General features: G+C 37.3%; 1 protein-coding gene across 4 annotated transcripts in view; it reads left to right on the top strand.

The window, feature by feature from the left end:
- Positions 1-23,658, top strand: part of cica (capicua transcriptional repressor a) — a 41,452-nt gene that overhangs the window by 12,014 nt on the left and 5,780 nt on the right. For 3 of the 4 annotated variants that reach the window (XM_032580681.1, XM_032580678.1, XM_032580679.1), the window contains exons 4-16: positions 5,191-5,322; positions 5,646-5,799; positions 9,972-10,071; positions 11,360-11,542; positions 12,446-12,572; positions 13,049-13,221; positions 16,573-16,699; positions 17,900-17,982; positions 18,966-19,338; positions 19,438-19,580; positions 20,440-20,582; positions 21,506-21,725; positions 22,452-22,740. In XM_032580681.1, the coding sequence (XP_032436572.1) occupies positions 5,191-5,322; positions 5,646-5,799; positions 9,972-10,071; positions 11,360-11,542; positions 12,446-12,572; positions 13,049-13,221; positions 16,573-16,699; positions 17,900-17,982; positions 18,966-19,338; positions 19,438-19,580; positions 20,440-20,582; positions 21,506-21,725; positions 22,452-22,740 (2,247 nt within the window). The remainder of the gene's footprint in view (positions 1-5,190; positions 5,323-5,645; positions 5,800-9,971; positions 10,072-11,359; positions 11,543-12,445; positions 12,573-13,048; positions 13,222-16,572; positions 16,700-17,899; positions 17,983-18,965; positions 19,339-19,437; positions 19,581-20,439; positions 20,583-21,505; positions 21,726-22,451; positions 22,741-23,658) is intronic. The other variant, XM_032580680.1, reaches the window with a different exon arrangement.

Raw genomic sequence — 23,658 nt, 5'->3', positions numbered from 1 at the left:
GGGTAATCGTATTGCCGACGTGTTGTCATGGATACGCCGCTCTGCCGGTTCAGTAAATTGTCCGAGCTGACTACGGCCGTGCACTTTTCTTTTTCTGTCTGCTTGTCACGTCCTTCGCACTGCCGCTAATGGCCACCTGCCTCTGTAGTGTAGTATTTTCTTTACCATGCATTTTTAAAAAAGAAAAAGGAAAAAGTGCCTAAAGGCTGCAGAAGCTCCAGGCAGCTCGCCTAAATATAACCTAGCGCCTCTGCAGCTGCATTGGCATCATAAGTTTCATTATTGCTCTCAGATGTACATTGCTGCGAGAAAACGCAGCACACATTGAATAGATTAGCATGTAGTTGATGAACTCATTTATTTATTTAACTTAAACACATTGACTACGGATTAACGACACACAGATTGATATTTCCTAGACGATAGGGCGATAAATCAATTTTAGCAAATAATCCTATTTTTGGTTTTTGAAGATTTAATTTTTGGAAAATATGTTTTTTCCCAACAACGCACAATGACATATCAGGACAACTGTAGACAGAACAATGAAAAAGAGCAAATTTATGTCAAAAGTCTCTGAAATTTTGATATTAATCTCAGAAATTTTCTGGAAAAGATTTCAATTTTCTGAGCTTGAAAAGTTTAAAATTTGACAGAAAAAACAGAAATTTTGAGATGAATCTGGAGAATTTTATTCTTTTAAATTTATTAGTTGGAAAAGTCAAATATTTGCTGGAAAAATACTCAAAAATGTTTGGATTAATCTTCTTAGACTGATATTTTTACAGTTTCAAAAGTCAAAAATATTCAACTTGAAACTAAGAAATGTACATATTTTTTTAATAGAATTTTTTTTAAATTTCTGAGATTAATCTCAAAATTTTTGGTAGATGTGTGCTCTTCTTCTTTTTTTTTCTAGTGGAACTCCAGCATGCTTGGTCAGCTGGTTAACAGCTGCTAGAAAAGATAATTGTTTTGTTGTTGACTTACCATCAAGAAACCACTTGCTGCATCATTGTTGGTTGTGCAGGTGGCTCTACTTCTGCTTTTCAAAGCGAACATTCTCTAAAGTAGCTCAAAATACTCAGAATCTCATTATCCAAGAGTGATTTTGTGCAATAAATGTGATGATCATGTTTTATCTAACTTGTTCATCACATGTTCAGTTCTTCACCTTTAGCACTACATAAATGTTATTTTCTGGGGAACTTTGTTATTCAGTAATGACCAAGATATTGGTGATGTTTATTTATGACTGAAGGGTGAAAGTAAAACTGGGACTGAAAGTGAGCTGCCAGCTCGATTTCTGACATCGAAGAGTCATGATTAGTCTGCAACATGTTACCATCACAATGTTAACATTTTTTAAAATTCAGGAGCCATTATTTTGCAATAGATAAAACTAATAAAACACTTTCCACTTGAAAGCCAGACACTGGTGTCTAAGGCCAAGAAATTCTCCACAAGAACATAATTTGTTGTGTTTTGACTCTGTGGCAAGAACAAGAACAAATTGGGCCGTTAGATTTTAAATTCCTCAAGAACTCTAGCAGATTTTCTAGGTTAGCAAGTATTAGCAAATATTAGCTCTTTTCTGGTTTAAACTGTGTTTGTGAGTTTCAAGAAGTAAAATCACAGAATTTAAGGAGAACTAGTGTTATATTTTTGTACACAGTTGAAATACGAGGTGTTAGCAGTTCTTAGCTGTTAGCAGGTGCTAATGTGTGTTACGTTACTAGTGTGAAAATGGTTTAACACCAAAGTGTTTCTGATGATTTCTGGAGAATTGGATTCATATTTTCTTCCTTGTTAGCAGCAGAAAATTGCCAGAGTGTGATCCGGTCTCACATGTGAAAACTTTTGGTGTTGCTCCAAGGTTGAGCATATAAGAGGCGCCTGAAGATAATTATCTTTGCTGCAGCACATTAATAAGTGCTTACAAGTCTTCCAGGTAATTTCTGGTGACTATTTTTGTGTTTATTTCATCATACATTTAATATATGAAACCACAATATTAATAGACAAGCAAGTGGTAAACAGCATGCAAGCAGGGAGAGCATCAAGCACTAATCTATATTAAGCTCCTACATTTGCTTGCAGTGTATTCTCAGGAGAAATACCAACTCTGCTCACACTTGGGCTCATTTTCTGCATCGTGTAGCCACAACTGTGGGAGGAAGCAGTAAAAAAGCGTTGATTTTGCACTTTCATTGGGTCACATTTTGACTCTCATGCACCTTCAGTGTAAATATTATATAGGATGGTGTTTTATATGCACAGCAGATAACACTGCAATCCTGTTGCACCTCTCATTGATGTTGGAAACTGTCTAAGAAGCATCTTCTTTAATTAGTATTAGATCCAATTAAAGATGAAGAGAAATGGCTTAACGTATTCTTGAAAACCATCTATTGCTAATTTAGTGCAATAAATTACATCCAGCATATAAAACAAAAAATAACAAAACGTTGAAGTTAGATGATGAGGATGTTTGAAACGTGGTAACTACATACACGTACTACATATTGTACTACTATACAATAGCTTAGAATAGAAATATTTTTATTGTCCTACAGGAGAAATATGGCAAGCAGTTGTGGCAAAGATTTAAAAAAAATTAAGAGACAAAATCCAAATGGGCACCCAACAGAAATGTTATTTGAAATAATAAAAACTGTGCAACTACCAGTAGACATATTTTTCACATGCTTTTTAGCTGCAGATGCCTGCTCTGCTACAAATGATCAAATGCCGTTTTTGCATTTTAGGTAATAAAATCTTTGCTTTCTCATTTCTAAAAGGTTTACCTTCTCTATTTATTAGATTTTTTTATGTATTTCTAATATTGTATAAAACAAGCTTCAGTGGCTAAATGAATAATCTGCGATTTCTTTTTTATTCAATTAATCGATTAACCATCAGAAGTTGTTCCTGTAACCCGGCCCTACTACTCCATCGTTCAATTCACAGATTGGATTATTTTAAATATAAAACATGTTTTCTGTCATTTCTAATTTCTTTTTTAGTAACAAAATTGATTAAAATTTGGTTTGGAATGAAAAAAATCTGAGATTGTGTTTTTTAAATTTAGAAGCAAAATTTGAGACAAACAGTCACAATAAGCAATAAATTAACTGATTGCATGATAATTGAAATTAGCTCAATAATTTGATCTGTTGTTCAAACAAAAATTGGGAGACAAAAGTCTTCAGTATAATGCTTTGGTTTCAACTAAGCCTCTTTTTGAAGGATAATTTTGTGTACAGTTATAATTAATTGTATTTGTTGTTTTTGTTGTTTATTTATTTTGGATATTTAAAATGTCTTTCAGTTCCAGTGTTAAATGTTTATTAGAAATGAAAGTTTATTTACCTTTGTGAACTTGCATTATTATGCCATTTCCATTATATTCCTGGAAGATAAGTTATCAGAATAACTTGTGTTATGAATTTGTTACAGTGACAGACCTGTAAGCAGCAGATTTGTGTATTTTGCCTGGTTGTGTTTACAAAAAACATGATATGAGCCAAGAAAAGTTCAGCCAGTTCGTGTCCATTTAACTCTAAAATATTAGACTCATTTTGTATCATAGCCGCCGATTGCCTCCAGCTTTCTGACTCAAGTGTGTTTGTTTATGTTGCGTAACAAAACAGTTATCAGTTCCTTGAGGTCTGATGTAAAAAAATATAATAAAAAATTCAGAATCAGCTGCAGCGCTACGTCCAGGACGAGTCGATAATGTATTCTAGTTTACGAGTTGTTGTGGTGAAGCTGAATTTGACCTCTGACCCACTCGTGTTCCCATGAGCTCTGACTCGTCAGCGGTGCTACCCCGCTTTAACAAACCCGCTTTATGTGTGTCAAACATTTGAATAAAGTGAACTTCCTCAGCTGAAGTTCCTCCTGCAAAGAGTCGGGTTAAAACTAGCAGAAAGTTGCAAACACAGCGGATTCAGTCGTAATAAACGTCAGAATCAGCATTTAAAACGGCAGAGTGTGTAACCAGCTGCGAAAATTATTCTGACGATTAATCAGAGAAAACAACTGGCACATTCTTCACGTTTTTCATTTAGCCACTTAAGCTTATTTTGTAAGATATTAGAAATGCATTAAATAATGCTAAGAAACAATTCAATTCCTTTTTTAAATAAGAAAATGCACATAGGATTTCTATAGTGAATGCTTGGTCATTTGTAGCAAAGGACATAACTGCAGCAACATCAGGACAGCATGTTTAATATTTTCTAAATAATTTGAACCAGGTGAAGAACTGTCACTCTAAAAAGACAAAGAATGTTTTTTAATTATCTTAAATGCAAAATGTATTTTTATTCAGCTTTAGCTTTATTATGGCTCTGAATATGTTGTTTTTTCAGCAGGTTACCTTTTTTTGAGTATGTATACTTTAAGGTAACGATTAATTGAGTACTAAGTTAATTGACAATTATTTTAACAATCGATTAATCATGATTAATCGTTTGAGCCCTAACTGTAGATGGAGCTCCATTTGGAATATTTTCCATATTGGAACCATTATTTCCATTTTAATACTTAATTAGCAGATTATTAATATAAAGTGAACCTTTTAGGGCTGCAGGATGGATGATTCTTTCAACTTGTGTTTTAAAGTATTTCTCTGTGGGGAATAAAAATGTGTATTAGGTGTAGAGTAGGGGTGTCTAAACTTTTTATCACATGGACTAATTCAGTCAAAAGTATTTGTGGGCCAAGAAAGTGAAAATAAAACTGAAATAAATCAAGTTGTGGTCCGCAAAAACTATGTAAAAGGTCCACAAATGGCCCCCAGACCACACTTTGGACACCCATCATGTAGAGAATGTCTCATTTTCATAAATGATGGTTTTAAAGTGGTAAAAGTGTGAAGAATGAATAGTTTTTTTGTATGTTTGCATGATATTTTTCAGTCCAGATCAAAGGAAGTGCTGAAAAATAACAGGTTCCCTCATCAGAGCCGCTCACCACATGACCCCTCAACCCTCATTACCCCGAGGGCTGATATGTATATGTCTGAATATGTCCATTTATGGACTTCCTGCTCAGGGCCTTTCTACGAAAGTGTGTTTTTCAGTGGAACCTGCAGCCAGAAGGCAGAACATCATCTTTCCTCTGAAATCACAACCAACATCGTCACATTTCACCTTTTTTTTTTTTCTTTGTTTTTTTCCACAGTTTGGACCAACGTGGAGCCTCGGTCGGTGCCAGTGTTCCCCTGGCATTCGCTCGTCCCGTTCCTGGACTCCAGCCAATCAGGAGCGGCCGGCCAGCCTGCTGATGGCCAGCAGCTTGTTAATCAGAGCAAAGGTAGCGACATGACCTTGACGTGACGTCTTTTCTTAGGCGGAGGACCAACCGGTTCTCTGGACGATATGTGAGCCCAGATGATGGTTCACATCGTTTGAGTTAAATGGAAGCACAGCTGTGGATGTATTTTAAGGTTTTCATGACAAGCAAACCACTTTATTGTGTGACATCATGAGGAAAATTAAATTAAATCACACAAGTTATCAGAGTTGGAGACCTAAACGGAGAACGACCGGAGCTGAAAGGCCATTCAGTTGAGAAGAATGCATTCTGTTTTTAAATGAAGTCTGATTTTAAATCATTTTAAACCTTTTATTTTGTAGAGCCTCGCTGCGGTGTGGCCCTGGTGAGCGAAGGGCGGGCGGGCCCCCCGGAGCCGGACAGGGGGTCGCCGTCTCGCCCTCCCCCGACCAATGACAATCCCCCAGCAGACAGGGGCGGGGCGGACAGCGAGACAGAGAGCGATACCGATGATCCGTGAGTATGCTGCAGGTTTTTTATTACACAGAAAGAAATATTGCTAAATGATTAGAGGAGTTCTACTTTGTAAAATTAACTTTTTGCACATTTCATAGTTCAGTTTGAGTCTAAACTGCTTCTAAAAACAGCCAAACCGCTTAAAAAAAACGAAACACCCAACTTATAGCTTTTTGGTCTCTGAAAATGAATCACATTTGATGGGCGGTGCACCGTTACCTAGCAACCCCAATGGCTGCTGGAAAAGACAAGTGTTTTGTTGTTGACTTACCGTCCAGAAACCACTTTCTGCATTCCTGTTGGTTGTGCAGCAGTCTCCAGTTCTGCTTTTCAAAGATGTATGATTGCATAGTTGCTCATCTGTTTGTGGCCATTTTCGCGTGCGAGTTTATTTGGATTTAAAGTGACGAGGCACTCTAAAATAAAATAAAATAGACAGCTAAAATCTCATTATTGAAGAATGATTTTGTGCAAAAAATTTTAATGAATATGTTTCTGTCCTGTGGGGCAAATAAGTGTCATTTTCACAGCAAAAACACAAAATCTTACCAAATATTTTGTTCTACTTTTTAGTACAAATATATTAGTTCACTTTAAATAAGACTAAACTAACTTACAAGTTTCATTTAGATAAAGGAGCTTGTTTTAAGTCAATTATTCCTTAATATTGATTTTAAAAATGTACTAGTTCCAGTAGGAGATTTTTACCAGACATTTTTACCATTTTACAAGTGAAATACTGGAACTAGCACTTTTATTTATCAATAATAAGAACTTCTTTACGTAAAACAAGCTGCTATTTCTTGTTGAAAGTTACCCGTAAGTTAGTTTTGTCTTATTTCAAGTGTAATAAGATATTTGGACTGGAAACTAGACTAAAACTATTTGGTAAGTTTGAATTGCTTTGAAAGACCGCAAATGGCCCGTGGGCTGCACTTTGAACAACGCTGCCGAAGATTTATTAAAACCTGTTCAAGGAAACCTAATAGATTACCTTTAAACATCAGGATTCCTTTGTGTTGGGTTACGTTTTAATTAAATTTCAGCTGCTGGGTTCAGTGCACAGTTGAGCATAGATTTCTTTCCTTGCGTGCCTGAATATTTCTCTCTGAAGTCAAGTAAAACCGTGATGTCTGGTAATATTTTCTCAGTTTCTGATCAAGCCCCTCGCACTCGTCGCTTCCTCTCTGCGACTCTGCGTATGACTCACAGCAAAGTGGGGAGTAGCTGTGATTAGATGCAGCTTGTCGTGTAGTTTGAGCCTTTTAAAACTCAAGGCCTCCGCCGACAGGTGCAGCAGAACTCGAAAGGAAGCGGCGCTTTTGTCTGCGAGTGTTTGTGTTTGTGTGCGTCCGTCCGTCTGCTGGAAGTTGTACAGTTCTTTCTCCTTCAGGCTTCGTGTCTGCATCTGGCTCATTTCTCTTTCACAGTGACTCAGACGTGCTGTCTGGTTCGTAGTGCGGTTATGAATGTTTCAGGGTCACAGGGATCTCAGAGGCTGGGGGCGCCAAACAAATACAAAAGTCTTACACCTGATTTTTTTTCTTTTTCCTTCCTGTGCATCGCTTTGAAAGGGCGAGTGTCATTGATGAAAACAAAGTCGACACACTTATCGACCTCGGGGGCTTTCAGATTTGCCAGGGTTGCTGTTTTTGTTTAGCTGTTGAAGCAAAATGACAAACGGAAACGCCCCCATATGTGAAAACATGTACACAAAATAAAGATGACATTTAATCCTCAAGCAAACTGACTCGCTGATCTCTCTGTTGATTTTTCTAACTTTTGCTTTGTCATTTTTTCACCAAGAGAATCCAAACAAATTTCAAGTAGAAACAGAATTCAGGTTATAATGGTTTTAAAATTTTTGCTCCTCACCAAAAAAATCTTACCAAGTGTTTTTGGTCTAGTTTTTAGTGCAGATATCTTAGTACACTTAAAATTAGACAAAACAAAGATACATACATATTTCTTGTAACTTTAGTAAGAATTATAAGGTTGTTTTAATATTGATTTAAAAAGTATTAGTTCTACTGCAGAGATTTTTTTCCCACATAATACGTGAAATAATCTGCCACTGGAACCGGTACTTTTTAAAAATCAACATTAAAGAATTATTGACTCTTAAGCTCCTATTTCTTGCAGAAATTTTCTCATTAGTTTGTATTGTTTTATTTCAAGTGCACTAGATAATTGCTTTAGAAACCAAACCAAAGTTACTTTTGTGTTTTTGTAACTTTTGGGCTCGATTGAAGAAAACTGAAAAAATATTTAATCGATTCTCTTCAATAAAAACAAAAAAAATGTCTGAGATACTTCAATTCCTCCAATATTAAGAAATAACATTTTAATTTTATGCAAATGGTTGGGACACCTCTAAATAAAATCATGTTTTATATATATATATATATATATATATATATATATATATATATATATATATATATATATATATATATATATATATATATATACAGTATATACATATTTAGATGTGTAGGCCCGGGGTCTTTCTGCATGGAGTTTGCATGTTCTCCCTGTGCATGGTGGGTTCTCTCCGGGTACTCCAGCTTCCTCCCACAGTCCAAAAACATGACTGTCAGGTTAATTGGTCTCTAAATTCTCCCTAGGTGTGTGTGTGTGTGTGTGTGTGTGCCCTGTCTGTCTCTGTGTTGCCCTGCGACAGACTGGCGACCTGTCCAGGGTGACCCCTGCCTCTCGCCTGGAACGTTAGCTGGAGAGGCACCAGAATTATTAGCATAAAGCCAGCTCCCATATCATGCTGAAAAATTACTTTTTAGTTACTTTTGTCTTATTTCTAGTGTGCTATGATATTTGTACTAAAAACTAGATCAAAAATACTTGGTAGGATTTTGTGTTTTGCAGTGAAATACAAAGCAAACTCATTTCCTTTCATTTAGCAAAGAAAATGTACAAAACTACTTCAAATTCTGCATCTACGATCATATTCTCCCCCCAAAAAAGAAAAATCTGATTACTGTTTTGTTTTTATAAAAATAGTTTATGTTTAGTTTATTCTTGACTTAGTTAAAAAAGTCACATTTTTGGTGATTTTTAGTTTTTAAACATTTTTGGTTTTTTGGCCCTGAGTACGTTTGAGCTGATAATTTTCTGAAACCATATTAATCTATATCCAGTACAGTTTAAATTCTTGTATACGAGGTGCATTTCTGCTCGCTCAGGGTTTTTGATGACCCACCAGATACGTTTCTGGAGCATGACGCAGCATTACGGGCCGATATTTGCATGCAGCAAACGAACTCAGATCCCCCCATGTGCTTCACAGTGGGAGGTATCCGTGATGTAATCATGCTTTTATCTGTGTGAAGATGAATAAAAGCAGAACCTTTGAGGTAAAGATCTGAAACTTTCACCCTTAAGACTAGTCCGGTCCGCAGCGGCTGGGTCTCCTCTTTGATTTTCTCTTCTCAAATCTACAACAGACCGTCTGAGTTCTTGGATAAAAACTCAATCTGTTTCATCATTTATTTTCAAAAAGATGTGTTAAAACCCGGCTGAGAAACTTTTGAAATAAAGTCATCTTCTGCAGAAAGGCAAAACGTGGGAGAAATAGTGTTAAATAATTCAGAGCTAAAAGCAATTATATTATTAGATTTTTACAGAAGCTTGAGATAACATTAAACTTTAGGTTGTTTTGCAGTTTTATTAGATACTAATTGGTTCATTGGCACTTGTTCCTAAAATTTCCAGGTGTTGATACGGAAAACCCATCAATACACTGCAAAAAGTCAAATTTGAGATAAGACAGAATAAACTCGCAAGTAACTTTTTAGCAAGATAATGGAGCTTAGTTTAAGTCAATAACTGTTTAATATTTATAAAAAGATCTAGTTCCATTGGCAGATTATTTAACTTATAAGAAAAATGTGCTGCTGTCAGTGAATAAACTAGTACTATTGTCATCAATGTCAAATCATTAGGGATTTTTTTAAAGTTAAAACAAGCTCGCATATCTTAGTTAGTTGTGTATTTGTTTTCTGTTTTTATTTGCACTAGAAACCAGTCCAAAACACTTTGGTAATATTTTGTGTTTTTGTGGTGTATTAATCTTCCTGAAAGTCCCTCAGTTTGAGGAATCTCCCTGATTTCCAGCTGGACTTTCAGTTTCCCTTTCCTTTGTGTTTTTTATGCAGGTTTTCCCCCGGTGTGGGGAACGACCCGTCTCCCTCCGCCGGACCCATGAAGAGACGCACGCAGTCGCTCAGCGCCCTGCCCAAAGACGGAGACAGGAAGGTGAGTCATCCGGGCTGACCTTCATTGACCTTTCTGACATTAATACCACAGACTTCAATATGTTTTACTGGGATTTATTATTATTATGGGCTTCTTCAATCTAGAAAACATCTTTACAAGCCTCGGGTTTTTTGCAGCGTCCATATCTAGTTTTCTTCTGGTATTTCCCAGATTTAGCTCCATTCATCTTCTCAACTATGGAGGACCAAAACTGATGAAAACAAGTGTTTTCATTTTAAAAAATCTATATATTTTGTTTTGCATTTTCTTTAAATATATTTTTGACAAGAACTTTTTATATTTTGTTCTTGACAAAAAACACTTGTAAAATGTAGAACAAAATATATACATTTGTCATGATTTGTGGTTAGAGCCGGTGAGGCAGACGCTGTGGACCCAGGTTGAAATGAGGGAAGTGATGATTTAATGATGAATAACACAAATAACCCAAAAGTCCAGGCAGCACAGAATGAGCGGAAGGCTAAGACTCAAAACTGGTAGCAATCAAAAACACACTGACAACAGACTTGACAGAAGACAAGACAGCAAGACAAGAACCCGACAAAGAACCCGAACACGGGTGGGTTTAAATACACAGGGAGACAATCAGGAGAAACAAGGGACAGCTGGGGACAATCAAGGGGTGGACAGGACAACTCGGAGACTCAATTAACTGAAAACGACACAAACATCTAAATTAACACAGAGAAAAAACCAAAACCTTAAAATATTTCTGCTTTTATTTCTAATTATGTCAGTTTTGGACCTCCATACTCAACATAAAGCCCTTATTTTATCTTAATTAGTTTTATTTTATTGTCATATTTTGTAAACATCAGTTTTTAATTTGACATAAACTATTGTTAAAGGATTTTTTGAAGGCAAAACAACAATTTCTTTTGATTCGTAAAAGCACAAGAAAAAAAAAAGTAAAACTTCCAAAACAGTGGATACTTTTTATGAGCACTGCAGGGTTTCTTAAGTAATTGTCTGCACTTGGGTTAAGCACTAATGTACAATATTTTTGGTCTAGTTTCTGGCAGAAATATCTTAAAATACTTGAATAAGACAAAACTAATTTATAAGTAACTTTTCTGCAAGATATAGGAGTTTGCTTTAAGTCAACATTTTCCTGATATTGATTAAAATCTACTGGTAGTAGTAGTGTTTTATTGGCTTGAAACAAGCTACATTTTACTGAAAGTTATGTCTTATTTAAAGTGTACTAAGCTGTTTGCCGTAGAAACTACGGTAATCGCATGTTTTTCTGCCTCTGAAATCCACCCAGAGGGAGAAGGATTACATCCGCCGCCCCATGAACGCCTTCATGATCTTCAGTAAACGCCACCGAGCGCTGGTGCACCAGCGGCACCCCAACCAGGACAACCGGACCGTCAGCAAGATCCTGGGCGAGTGGTGGTACGCTCTGGGCCCCAACGAGAAGCAGAAGTACCACGACCTGGCCTTTCAGGTTACCATGGAAACCCTCACTGATAGGACTTATTTCAAACAGACAGGCTGCATAAAAATCTTTAATCATTACAGATTTGATTTTATCAATCAATTTTGAAGATTTTGTTTTTGGAAGATTTGGATTTTTTTAGGGGAGATTTTTGTACCAAAGCTTTTGTTCCCACAGATCAGAGAGACGCCACCAAGCCCAGGGCGGCCATCTTGTTTGGCTAGCATGTTTTGACATCAGAAAGAATACTAGGGCCAGGCTACAACTTTTACATATTTTCATTACGAGAATACAGTCATAGTAATACGAGGATAAAGTTGTACAACAATAATGTAATATTAACAGAATAAAATCATAATATTACCAGAATAAAGTCATAAGGTTGGGAAAATTAAGTCACAATTTTATAAAGACATGAAAATAACATTAGGAAAGCTGATTATCTTGTATTGTTTTTACAGATAAGGTAAGGTAATGATTCAAATTTGAACACAATATTTTGGTAATATTAAAACTTTTTTCTCATATTATTTATTTTACGACTGTATTCTTGTAATATTATGACTGTATAAGACTTATAATTATAAAAAACAACTCTTGAATTTGAACCTGGCTCCAATTTTTAGTTGTACAATTGACCTGAATTCAAAATCCAAATAAAAGCTGCTTGTCAAATAAGATGGCCGCCCCTTTGATGTCACATCATGAAAAAAATCCAGATTTTGCAAAAAATTTTAAATCTTAAACAAACTAAAATTTGATAAACCGATTAAACAATTTATTGTCCATATTTAGTAGAGACTCTGCAACATATTCTGTAAATAAAATCTGAGTCTTTGGAAGTAAAACTTTGACATTTTTACTGTTTTCCATTAGATTTTCTGTTTTACGTTCTTTCTTCTCCTCCTGCAGGTGAAAGAGGCTCACTTCAAGGCCCACCCCGACTGGAAGTGGTGCAACAAAGACCGCAGGAAGTCTCTGTCTGAGGGCCGGGGGACGCCGAAGGAGCTGCGGGAGAGGAGCATGTCGGAGAGCATGGGTGAGTCTGCCAAAGTCAGCATTTTTCAAATCTCTGCAACATCCATCCATCCATCCATTTTCTGTTCACCCTTTGTCCCTAATGGGGTCGGGAGGGTTGCCGGTGCCTCTCCAGCTACGTTCCGGGCGAGAGGCGGGGTCACCCTGGACAGGTCGCCAGTCTGTCGCAGGGCTCTCTGCAACATATTCATTTAATTTCTTTACCGTTTCAACAGCTGGTTTATTTTGGTACCAAGTTAGATTTTAAGATCAAAAACAATTGAAAACTGATTCAATTGTTCTCCAATTTTACCTCTTAAAAGAAATTTCTGAACATTAGATATTTTTAAATGAAATCCAAAACCCATAATCTAATTTATTTGCAATAAGAAGAAAAACTCACGTTTCCAACATCATAAATAAATAAAAAACAATCTAAAATGTATGTGAAGTTTTATTCATCTTGTCCCTGATGAGGCTTTCTTCTCTTCCCCCCAGATGCGCTCTCAGAGTCCCAGGTGCTGGAGGGAAAAGGTGGAGGTCCGGGCTGGCCGGGGGCATCGGAGCGTCGAGGGAGGGGTTCGGGGGGCCAACACCCCCGTCCCCGAGCCTTTTCCCAAAGTGCCGTTCACACCCTGGAGCAGAGGGAGAGGCAGCGGGAGCTGGAGAAGGTATGAGGTCGTTAATCTGAGCCTCCCAGGCAGAAAAATAACTCAAGAGACAAAAAATAACAAAGAAACTATCTTATCAAAATGCTTTGATGGGACCTTTTCACGATTTTTAACTAGAATCTCGTAGCAAAATCATCTAACAACACAAAGACAGATGTCTTTAGATGGTAGTTTTCAACAAAGAAACCCAATTTCTCATTAATTTGTCCTTAAAGGATAAATTATACAATGTTCCTTTATACACAAAATATTCCTTAGATAGTGAGATTTTAATCTCAGAGGCCTTCTGTCTCTTTAAATCCTAATAAGCTGCTGCTGGCCACGCCCCCAGCCCAACGTTTACAATCAAATGTAAAATGACTGCAAACAGATGCGCAATTATACAACAATAACACATTTTGCTGGACGATAAATTGTCCCAGAAGTTATTGTGATAAACAATAATGTTGTTTTGAGACCATTGTCAAGTAATATAATGGTAATAATGCAAGAACACATTCTCAAAGACTTTAAATTCTAACAAATATTTAACAATGAAGCTGGAAGACATTTTAAATATCCAACAAACAAAACAAAAAAAAAAACAGAAGCAACAAATATAATGAATTATGAAGTCCCTGTAAACAAAATGGTCACATTCAGCAGTAAAGCTAACTGACCAAATGTGCTAGAGTTCCACTTGGGTTGCCAGGTAACGGGCGGAACGCCACTGTGGTTGCTAGCTAACTATTTAGTGCCAAAAAATGGTTGGGTGACCTTCTGAAGCACTTTTTAGAAAGCAGTTGAGACCCAAATGGAAGCACAAAATCATAAATTTTGCATAAAAAAGCCCCCTTTTAAAAATATTCTACAAAGGAGGAAGTTTCTGTTAGGCCTGTCACTACAACATTTATTCTGGATGACAAATTGTCCAGAAATTATTTAGATAAAATAATAGATAATATTGTCATTTTGAGACCATTTTCAACTAGTACAGCAACAATAATGGCATATTAAAGAAAATACGCCCACTCAGTGATGAAACACTCAACACTGCAACTGGAAAACATTGTAAAGGTGACTTATTATGCTTCCCACAAATCTATGAGTTATACAAAACATGTTTAGTACTTTTTCCCCCCACAAAATCATTCTTAGAAAATGCTATAATGAGCATAGTGAATTATGAAGTCTCTGTAAACAAAATTGTTCTTCAGAAAAAAGGCTAGTTGAGACCAAAATACCAGACTGAAGACTTTTGTTATTCAGTTTTTAGTAGAAAGAGAGAAAAGAGAAGAACTATAAATCATGCAAATGGGAATTGAGATCATTTTAATTTATCATGTGATTAATTAATATATTGCTTAATGCAACAGGCCTATTATTTAGGTTTTTGTTTAGATTGCACAGTTCTGCGGATGAATGAACTTGCAAAGCTTGTGTGAATAAAAGCACAGACTTCTTCAGAATCGTTTGATTGAATTCTACGAATCAAAAAGACACGGAATGGACTCTCCCCTGCGTGTTGTGTCGCAGGCAGAACCCACTGAAAGTTCTGTGGGAGTGCAAGGCTTTGGCTTCTCAAGCTTTCGCCTCTGCTGCTGCTGCATCGCTTCAAATCGCAGGGGAGCATCGCATGCATGCACGCACGCCGGCTGGCCGGCCGGCTTCTCTGTTTCAGGACGCGCGTTTGAAAGCTTGTGGCATGCATTTGATTTCTCCTGTTGTTTGGTTGCGTGTTTGTCAGCAAAAGTGCAAAAACTACTACGTGGGATGTTGTGAAACTTCTGCTCGTCTTGTAACTGCGACAAAAAAAGGTGTGAATATGAGACGCCAGTCTTGGCATTTCTGTTGGGTCTTTATTTCCATTTCTGTGTTGATGTAAGATCTTAATGCCTACTTTTAATCTGAAACGGAGAGTTTGATACCCAGCTGAAAGCAGAAGCTTGCATGAACTGAATAAAATTAAACACTTTTTGCTTATGCAATTCTTCCTGTTTTAGGTTATTTTCTCAATGATTTTTTTATTTGTTTTGCAAAAGCAGAACTTTACATACATTTCCTTGTCATCTGGTCTGCTTCAACATTTTCACACAATGTTCTTTCCTCAAGATGCTATCTATTTTGCGTAAAACACCCCGAAACACGATGCTGCCTCTTCCGTGTTCACAGTTCAGAAAGTATTCTCAGGCTGGGAAGCTTCCCTTTTCTTCCTGGTGGTCAAACACAACCGGACACAGGAAATGTCTCCAAAAAGAAAGGTCTTTGAAAATTGTAATCTGAGTTTTTTGTACTCAGTGGTTGTAAATCCAGACCTGCACCATTATGGTGTACAAAACATTTTAAACAAAACATAAAACATTGAAAAGGAGTCAAACCCTACCCAAAGCTACAGAGAGAAAAGCTCAAATATTTGACTGTTTATGATGCATTCAGAGTAATGACTTCTTCCTTGCTGCATGGCAGTTCAGTCCAGACTGATACAGGACACCTCACAGTAAATAATAATAATGTTCATTATGTCCAAATATTAAACTCTTAGTTTCACCAGACCTCATTTGAGAGAGTAATTTGTTCTTTGAAATCATGAGAATGAAGTCATAACATTACAAAAAATAAAGTAGTATGTGAAAAAAGTTGAAATAATGTGTATAAAGTTGTCAAAACAAGAAAATAAAGACATCATAATGTGAGAACAAAGTCACAATAATGTGAGAATGGTCATAATATAAAAATAAAGTCATACGTGAAGAAAGTCGTCATAACATGAAAATAGTTGTCGTAACGCGAGAAATAGGTCAACATAAAGTCTTAATATTATGAGAAGAAAGTCGTCATAATACAAAATAAAGTTGTAACATGAAAATAAAGAATAAAGTCATACTAGTATGACAATAAAGTTGTAATAATATAATAAACTTGTAATAATGTGAAAATAAAGTCATAATATGAGAATAAATTTGTAATAATGTGAGAATAAATGATCTTGTGGTGTTATACTTTGGTATCTATTTTACAAATAAGGAAATATTTCATCCTTACCTTCATCAAATTTCAGCAGCAGGATTTTGAAACGATTGTGGAAACAACTGAGTCTGGAAAAATGAACTACACCGGATTCCTGAGACCTTCATAACTATCAAATTTTCTTTTTCTCATAAAAACAACTGTTTTCTCCTAATTTTATAACTTTCATCCGTTAGTACCGCGTCTTTATTTTGCTAATATTATAAATGGGGTAAAAATACATTCTTGTAATCGAATTTAAAAAAATCTCCATGTCATCTAGTATTGTGTTTGCAAAATTTGGCTGAATATTCAAAAAAATAATTCTGTATTTTTATAATTTTTCTGTTCTTCCTGTTCTGCCAGGAGGACGGAACCGGCTTGTTTCGAAGCCGACCGCCGCCTCAGTACCACAGCTGCGCCAACGAGGATGTGACCAGCGATGAGGAGCGCATGGTCATCTGCGAGGAGGAAGGAGACGACGACGTGATGGGTGAGTTATCTGAGCTGAGTGAGCAGAGAGGCTTCTTCATCACCGCAAAGTGATAGTTTCACTTCTCATGATGGTCAGGAAACTCGGCCTTCTGAGTCAGAACGATTGTGTCAGCGCTGACAGAAAGAAAAAAAAAAAAGCCCCAGCAGACCTGTCATCTCGTGAGTGCCGACGATTAACTCCTGCAGCTAAAATAAGACCAGAGATTACAGTTTGGTCATGGTGATACTAGCAGTTTGGAGGCAGGAAGTCACTGCAAAACCAGCTCTGTTTTCATGTTTTATTCTCCAACAACAAAATGAATATCAAGAAGCCATTATTAGAAAGGCATTTAAAAAAAAAACCTACTTACATTTTACAGTTACTTTGACAAAAACAGCACTCAAACGTTAAACTGGTGAAGTAAAATATTTAAAATTGAAGAGTCTTACCAAAACCATGATTGAAAAAAATCAGCAACTGTTCCTGTTTATCAATCTGGGAAGGATGATATGGCCATTTCCAAACTATTTTCAGAAAGAAAAGTTGAAGTCCTTCAATTTCAGAGTGATGTCAGTACGGCCAGGGCGGCCATCTTGTTCTTTTAGCAGCTTTTTATTTGGACTTTGAATTCAGATCAAAACATGAAAATCAGGCTAAGATTTTATTTCTTTTACAAAAATAAAGTCATAAAGTTATAAGAATACAGTTGCATGAGAATACAATCAAAATAATACGAGAATAAAAATTTAATATTACCACAATAATATTAGAAGAATGAAGTAGTTATTTTATGAGAAGTTCATCTCCTCATTTTAAGACGTTCTGGTAAAATTGTGTCTTTATTCTTCTGATATTATGACTTTATTTTCCTATTTAAATAAAAATACTCATAGTCAAGCCCTAACACGCCCTTCATACAACTAACAGGAGGGACAATTGAAATAAAAGCCACTTTTTGAAAACATTTAGTCATTTTTAGAAAATAAAGGTAGAAAAATAATGCATTAAAAATCGGATCTGGTACAAAAAAATAGAGATTTTATTTTTATGCTATTCCGCCAACAATTCACTTTCTTTCTGCATTTTGATTCAGATTTATTTGCGTGTGTGTTGGTGAAGATTATATATTTATGTTTAATTATGTCATAACATGTACAAGTTTGTGTTGAGAGTCTGCTTTGCCGTAACGTTAATAGCGTCTCACATTTCGGCCCTCAGAGGATTCGTGCCCTGAAGGCTCCATTGACCTCAAGTGCAAGGAGAGAGTGACAGACAGCGACGAGGATGAACCGGACGGACAGGTTGGTGGAGGACTACTCATCCTCATGCTGGATATTTAGGTCTATACAGACATAAAATGTAAATATAGGGCATTAAATCAAATTTAAACCTGCAGCAAAAGTGAAACTCTAACAGAAGGAAGCATGTGGAAAAGTAAAAGCAGGAATGTTGCAACTGTATGAACCAGAATCAGCTTCATTGGGGGCAAAAATAAAGAACTTATCTATGGTTTCATGCAACATTAGATATAAATGTATAAACAGTTGAAATTACTAACACCCAAGAACAAAAAGATAGACACATTATAACTTTAACAAATCCTACACTGTGCTGGAGGATCCATCAGCAAAGCAAGGCAAGCATAAAAACGCTCCAAAAATGTACAAATATTAATGTTTCTAATTTAACAGATAAAATGGCATTACAAAATGTGGAAATGTTGTCAGGGATTTGGTTAATAACGTTGTTGTTGAATATCAAAGCCAGATTTTTGTATGTTTGTAGATGGATCCTAAACCCTAAAACTGGACAGGAAACACATGCAGCTCATCAGAAACCATCATTACTGTAAATCTGTTCATACAGCGTACAGATTTTATGATATTCACTTTTTCTACTCTTTATCCCTTGTATTTCTTTCTATTATTTCCCCTTACACCTTTTCTATTATTCCTACTTACCCAGGGCATTCTGGGTAAATTCAAACAAAACAAACGTGCTAATTTAGCGCTAGCAGCAGAAATGGCTTATGGTATTTTTTTTACCAACGACAATCAACCAAAACCTGACTCCACTACATTTTTGTTTACATTTTGCAAAGAAGGAAGTTGCGCTCAGTGTCTTCTTCATAGTTTTTGATTCTTGGCGCAGCGCCCCCACAGGCGAGTAGGGGAACAGCAGCAGCTGAAAATGTAACAAATGTTGCAGCTTTAGTCGCTATTTGAACCAAATGTACTGGACTATAAGATGAAAAACTTCCTCTCTTCTTCTGTTTTTCCTCCAGCAGGATGTCCAGCCGGAGAATCGCTCCTCCCCCTCCGTGTCCGACTCCTCCGCTAAGGGCGAGGCCGGAGGTCCTGGCGACGGCGAGGACAGGAACAGGAAGCGGGGCGCGGAGGCAGCGGAGCAGGAAGAGGGCGGTACCAGGAAGAAGGAAGTGTCTGGAGGCGGGTCGGGCGTCTCGGTCGGTCCGCTCCACCAGGGCCAGGTTCTGGGCGGGGTCCGGGTAGCCCCCCCGGCGGTTCGCCTGGCCGCCAGCGCTCCCATCGCTATCGCCAGCAAACCGGTGGATGGCGGCGCCGCCCTCAGCTCACTCTCGCAGGAGAAGAAGACCAACGTCCTGATTGGAGGAGGCGGCACTCAGCTCGCTGCGGGGGGTGGGTATCTATCTTCATCATCATCATCCTTACTGACTTACGCTCCTCGGACACCAAAGAGTGAGGTAACTCATCTCTTCTCCGTTTCCCTTTCTTCAGTCCAAACTCAGGCATCGGTGTTGCCAAGCAAGATGTTGGTTCCCATGGCAACAGTGAGGACCGGGTCCACGCCTCCTCAGCCCTCCATCTCCCTGGTGGCTCCGCCTCTTCCTGTGCAGAATGGCACCGCGACGGGAAACAAGGTGAGAGTGATTTCATCGTCTTTATGAGACCAGAAACAAACAAAATGGCCGCACGATTCAACTGAAAAACAGGCAAATCTGTTTGTGGGAAAATGTATTAAAAGATTTTAAATAAAATAAATAGATGCTTTCATATTTAGCTTGCTTCCTGCAGCTCCTTCACTTTTGCCAACAGCTTGTATTAATCCTGCTGTTCCTTTAGTATTGCAGAAATGGCCTCCTTTTATGGCAGGCCATTTTATCATAAAATCAGCTTTGTCTGACTATCTGAAAATTTGTTTTGACTAGAAACATCTACATTTTGGCTGCTGTGAATTGTGAAATTACCATTCAGGATGGTCAACACTCATTTTCAGATATCTAGAATGAAATTATAAAACCAATTCTATGTTAAAACGGCCTGTCAGATAATCTGCCAAGATTATGGCAGATTATTTGGTTTCAATGTATCTGCAATTTAATTTGCATTAGTCAAATCTATATACCTCCTATCTAAATGTACATTTAAATTGTTTAATTGGAATTATGATTACTTAGAACAAAAAGTGACATATCTCAAATTTACTTAATGACTAAACCTAATTTATTTGTTGATATCTGAAAGATATATTTCACAAAATCAGTAATTTATTCTCATGAATTAAAGCCTCCGTATAACTGAATGGTAAATCTGACTTATACAAGTCAGAATGTAATTAGAGATATTTTAATTAAACCAAAATGTGTTGCATCCAAATTTATGTTAAAACTTCCTGCCATACACTTTCTTTGACATGCAACATTTATGGCAATGTGACATTAATATTTGTTTATTTACTATATTTTCTTCACGTTTTTGTTTCTTTGTTTCTCCTTTCAGATCATCCAGCTCACCTCCATGCCCGTGGTGCAGACCAACGTCCATCCGAGCCCTGGGAGCCCCTTCCCCGTATCCATGGCGACAGTGATGGCTCCCGGAGCCACCCCGCCTCAGCCCGTCCTCCTGACCTCCCCGCCCACCAGGTCACTAAAGCAACATGTCAAAGCTGAAACATTAAAATGTAGCTTAAACATAAACACCTGCATATGGTGATTTTGTTTTTTACAGCTATGCTAACTGAAGTTACTATATAGTGGTAAAATATACAGATTTACTTAAACTCTTATAACTTAGAACAATTAAACTGGTCTCGATCCAGGCTAATTCACATTCAACACATTAAAAACAGTTTGGTTTAGGATCAGTTCAAATCTAACCTACATATTCCAGTACAGCCCATTATATGGTCAAATCAGGTCCAGTTATGTATTATGAGTATTTAGTCTTAATTTCTCCTAATTTAATTTTAATACGAGATTCAGTTGATTAAAAAATGCCAATAAGCTGCTGCTAAGATTGGGGTAGCACTTTAGCATTAGCTTCTGTTAAGTACCAGGTTGGTGTAGCGTTGTAGCATTAGCTTCTGTTATATAAGGTGCTGGTATAGCGCCGTTTCATTACTTTCCATTAAACACCGTGTTGGTGTGGCGCTTTAGCATTAGCTTCTGGTTCAGCATTATAGGGTTAGCTTTTCCTAAGTACCCAGAATCTACACAGACTCTTAATATTCAAGAATAATTTTTAGCATTTATGGTAATAAACATATTTTGAACTCATATACTTATCCTAACTTGTTATGGTTCTGGAAAATCTTACAAATGTATCTTTGAAATGCTTGAAAGGCACTTGAATTTGACTTTGTGGTAGAAGTTGTTTTTATGTTTTAGTTAGTTTACTGAACACCAGTGGGAAAAGCAGCCAAATAAAAACTGCTATAAAAACCTCTAGAATCCCTGAGAGCAGCTCATTAAGACAAACTTACATATTACGGGAAAGTAATAGAAGAATTAAACAATGTTCATATTGAATTCAAATGGTAGATCCTAACGCGGTTTGTCTCCTTCAGAATCACCTACGTCCAGTCCAGCCCAGGCGTTACCACAGCGACGCCCCAGCAGGGCGCCCAACCTCCCGGTCCGGCGTATCTCTCGTCACACCTGGCCACTCTGGGGTTCACCGCCATTGCCCCGGCCGGACAGACCCTGGTTCAGCCTCTGCTGGCTCAGACTCCGGCCCTCGGCGCTCAGTCGCAGACGCCGCCGGGTCAGACCGCCGCGGGCCGTCAGGTACAGACAACCTAACTTTTCCTAACTTACTAACATTTAGCGCACCAAGCTTGGATAAATTCCAAAGCGCTAATTTATAAGGTTGTTTATATTCATGCTCTTATTTTGAAGTGGCTGAAGACGTTTACGCAGCAATTCTATTTCTTCTCCTCCAGTTCTATCACCCTTTTATCTCAAGTATATTATTTAGAATAAAGAACATACAGGCACAAAATAAAACCCAGACAGCAGAGAAGAGATAAGCATAAATACAATATCTAAGGACTTTATAGAACATATAATTCAGAATGTCAAAATTAAGTTGATGCTTGAGGATTGAAGGTCAGATATAATTTGAATTGAAGTTGGTGCTTTTAGCATTAGCTTTTTTTAACTACCGGGTTGCTATAGTGCTTTAGCATTAGTTTCTGTTAAATACCGTTTTGGTGTAGCACTTTAGTGTCTAAAATTGGTACTTTAGAGTCAGGGGAAACTGCTTTGTAGATAGCGGAGTCCACTACTGGAAACTCATTTAAAAACTGTAGATCTGCTGTTTTTTATTCGCTTGTAAAGCAAAGCACTGCTCAGTTCTACGTAGATATTAGCTAAAGGTACGAAGAGCCTCTGTGACTCCTGACACAGGCAGCATCACAGAGGCAATTTTTGTGTGCTATCCACTCATAAACCCAACCATGACCTCCAGTATGTATTTCAGCAACCTTAAACCTGCTTTATATGGCCTTTCAGGTACTAACTGCCATCTACCCTGCACAAACCGTTGCCCTGGCGACCGGTGTGGTCCCGTTGGCAGCTGCTGTGCCGCCTACCGTGGCTTCTCCAGCCCAGGACGCGATAAACCCGGCTTCTCCGTCGACCAAAGCGGTGCAGGGTTCAGCGGTGGCGGCGACCTTTCAGCTGGGGACCGGAATGAAGGTGGAGGTGAAACAGGAGAGCCAGCTGGACTCTGAGACCGAAGGCTCATCAGGCTGCAACCCAAGCTGCTCGATGGGCAGCTGTGAAAACGGAGGCGCAACAGGTAAACGTCCACAAGTTTATGATCTGCAAACTTTACAATCAAAAACAGAACAGTGCCAGGATTTATCCATCAGGATTTGGGTTTTACTTGGGATGCACCAATACACTGTTTTCACTTCTGCAGAGTTTTTTAGTAACTACTGTAGTTACTGTACATGTACTTAAGTAACTTTTTTGAAAAAAATTACTTTAGGAGTATTTTTACTACAATGTTCTTTTTTACTTTTACTTTAGTAATTTTATTATGAAGTATTTTTACTCTTCTTAATTTTCTACCCACTGAATGAGAAACAAACATGTTTTTCTATCCAAAAATTCACCAGACACACACACACACACCCACACACACACACACACACCTGCAGATTTTGTTAAAGTTTTATATTGAGACAAACTGATTTAGAAAAAATTTCTTTCAGCTGATTTTGTTATTTTTTGTTACTGATATGAATTATTGTCATTTTAGACATTAAAATACAAGAAATGTAAAAATAAACAACAAACATTGTTTCAAATGGTTCCCAAAGTGCAAAAAGGAAATCAAAATATTCTGTAAAATTAATAATAACGTAATATCATGGCGTCACTCAGTTATAGAATTAGACTGAATAGGTTGCAAGACCTCAAATGTGCAAAAACTCACACTATATTCATGAAAAACAGTAAAATATGAAAAGATCTGTGTGAAAAACAAACTTTTACTTTCAAATCAGCATTCAGGTTGTTGTTTGGAACATATAAAAGTCATGGATGGACTCTTTTAATAATTAATTAGTTGAATATTGGGATTCTAATTTAATTTTTTTCTGAAAAACACAACCTCTAGGAGCAATATTTTGTGGCTTTGGGTCTCCTGGATATGAGCACTATGTGTCCTTTCTGCTGAAAACTTGTTTGCTTTAAGAAATATGATACAATG

This window comes from Xiphophorus hellerii, chromosome 13 (genome assembly GCF_003331165.1).
Source record: "Xiphophorus hellerii strain 12219 chromosome 13, Xiphophorus_hellerii-4.1, whole genome shotgun sequence".
NCBI lineage: Eukaryota > Metazoa > Chordata > Actinopteri > Cyprinodontiformes > Poeciliidae > Xiphophorus > Xiphophorus hellerii.
This window is presented reverse-complemented; position numbering and strand designations above follow the sequence as displayed.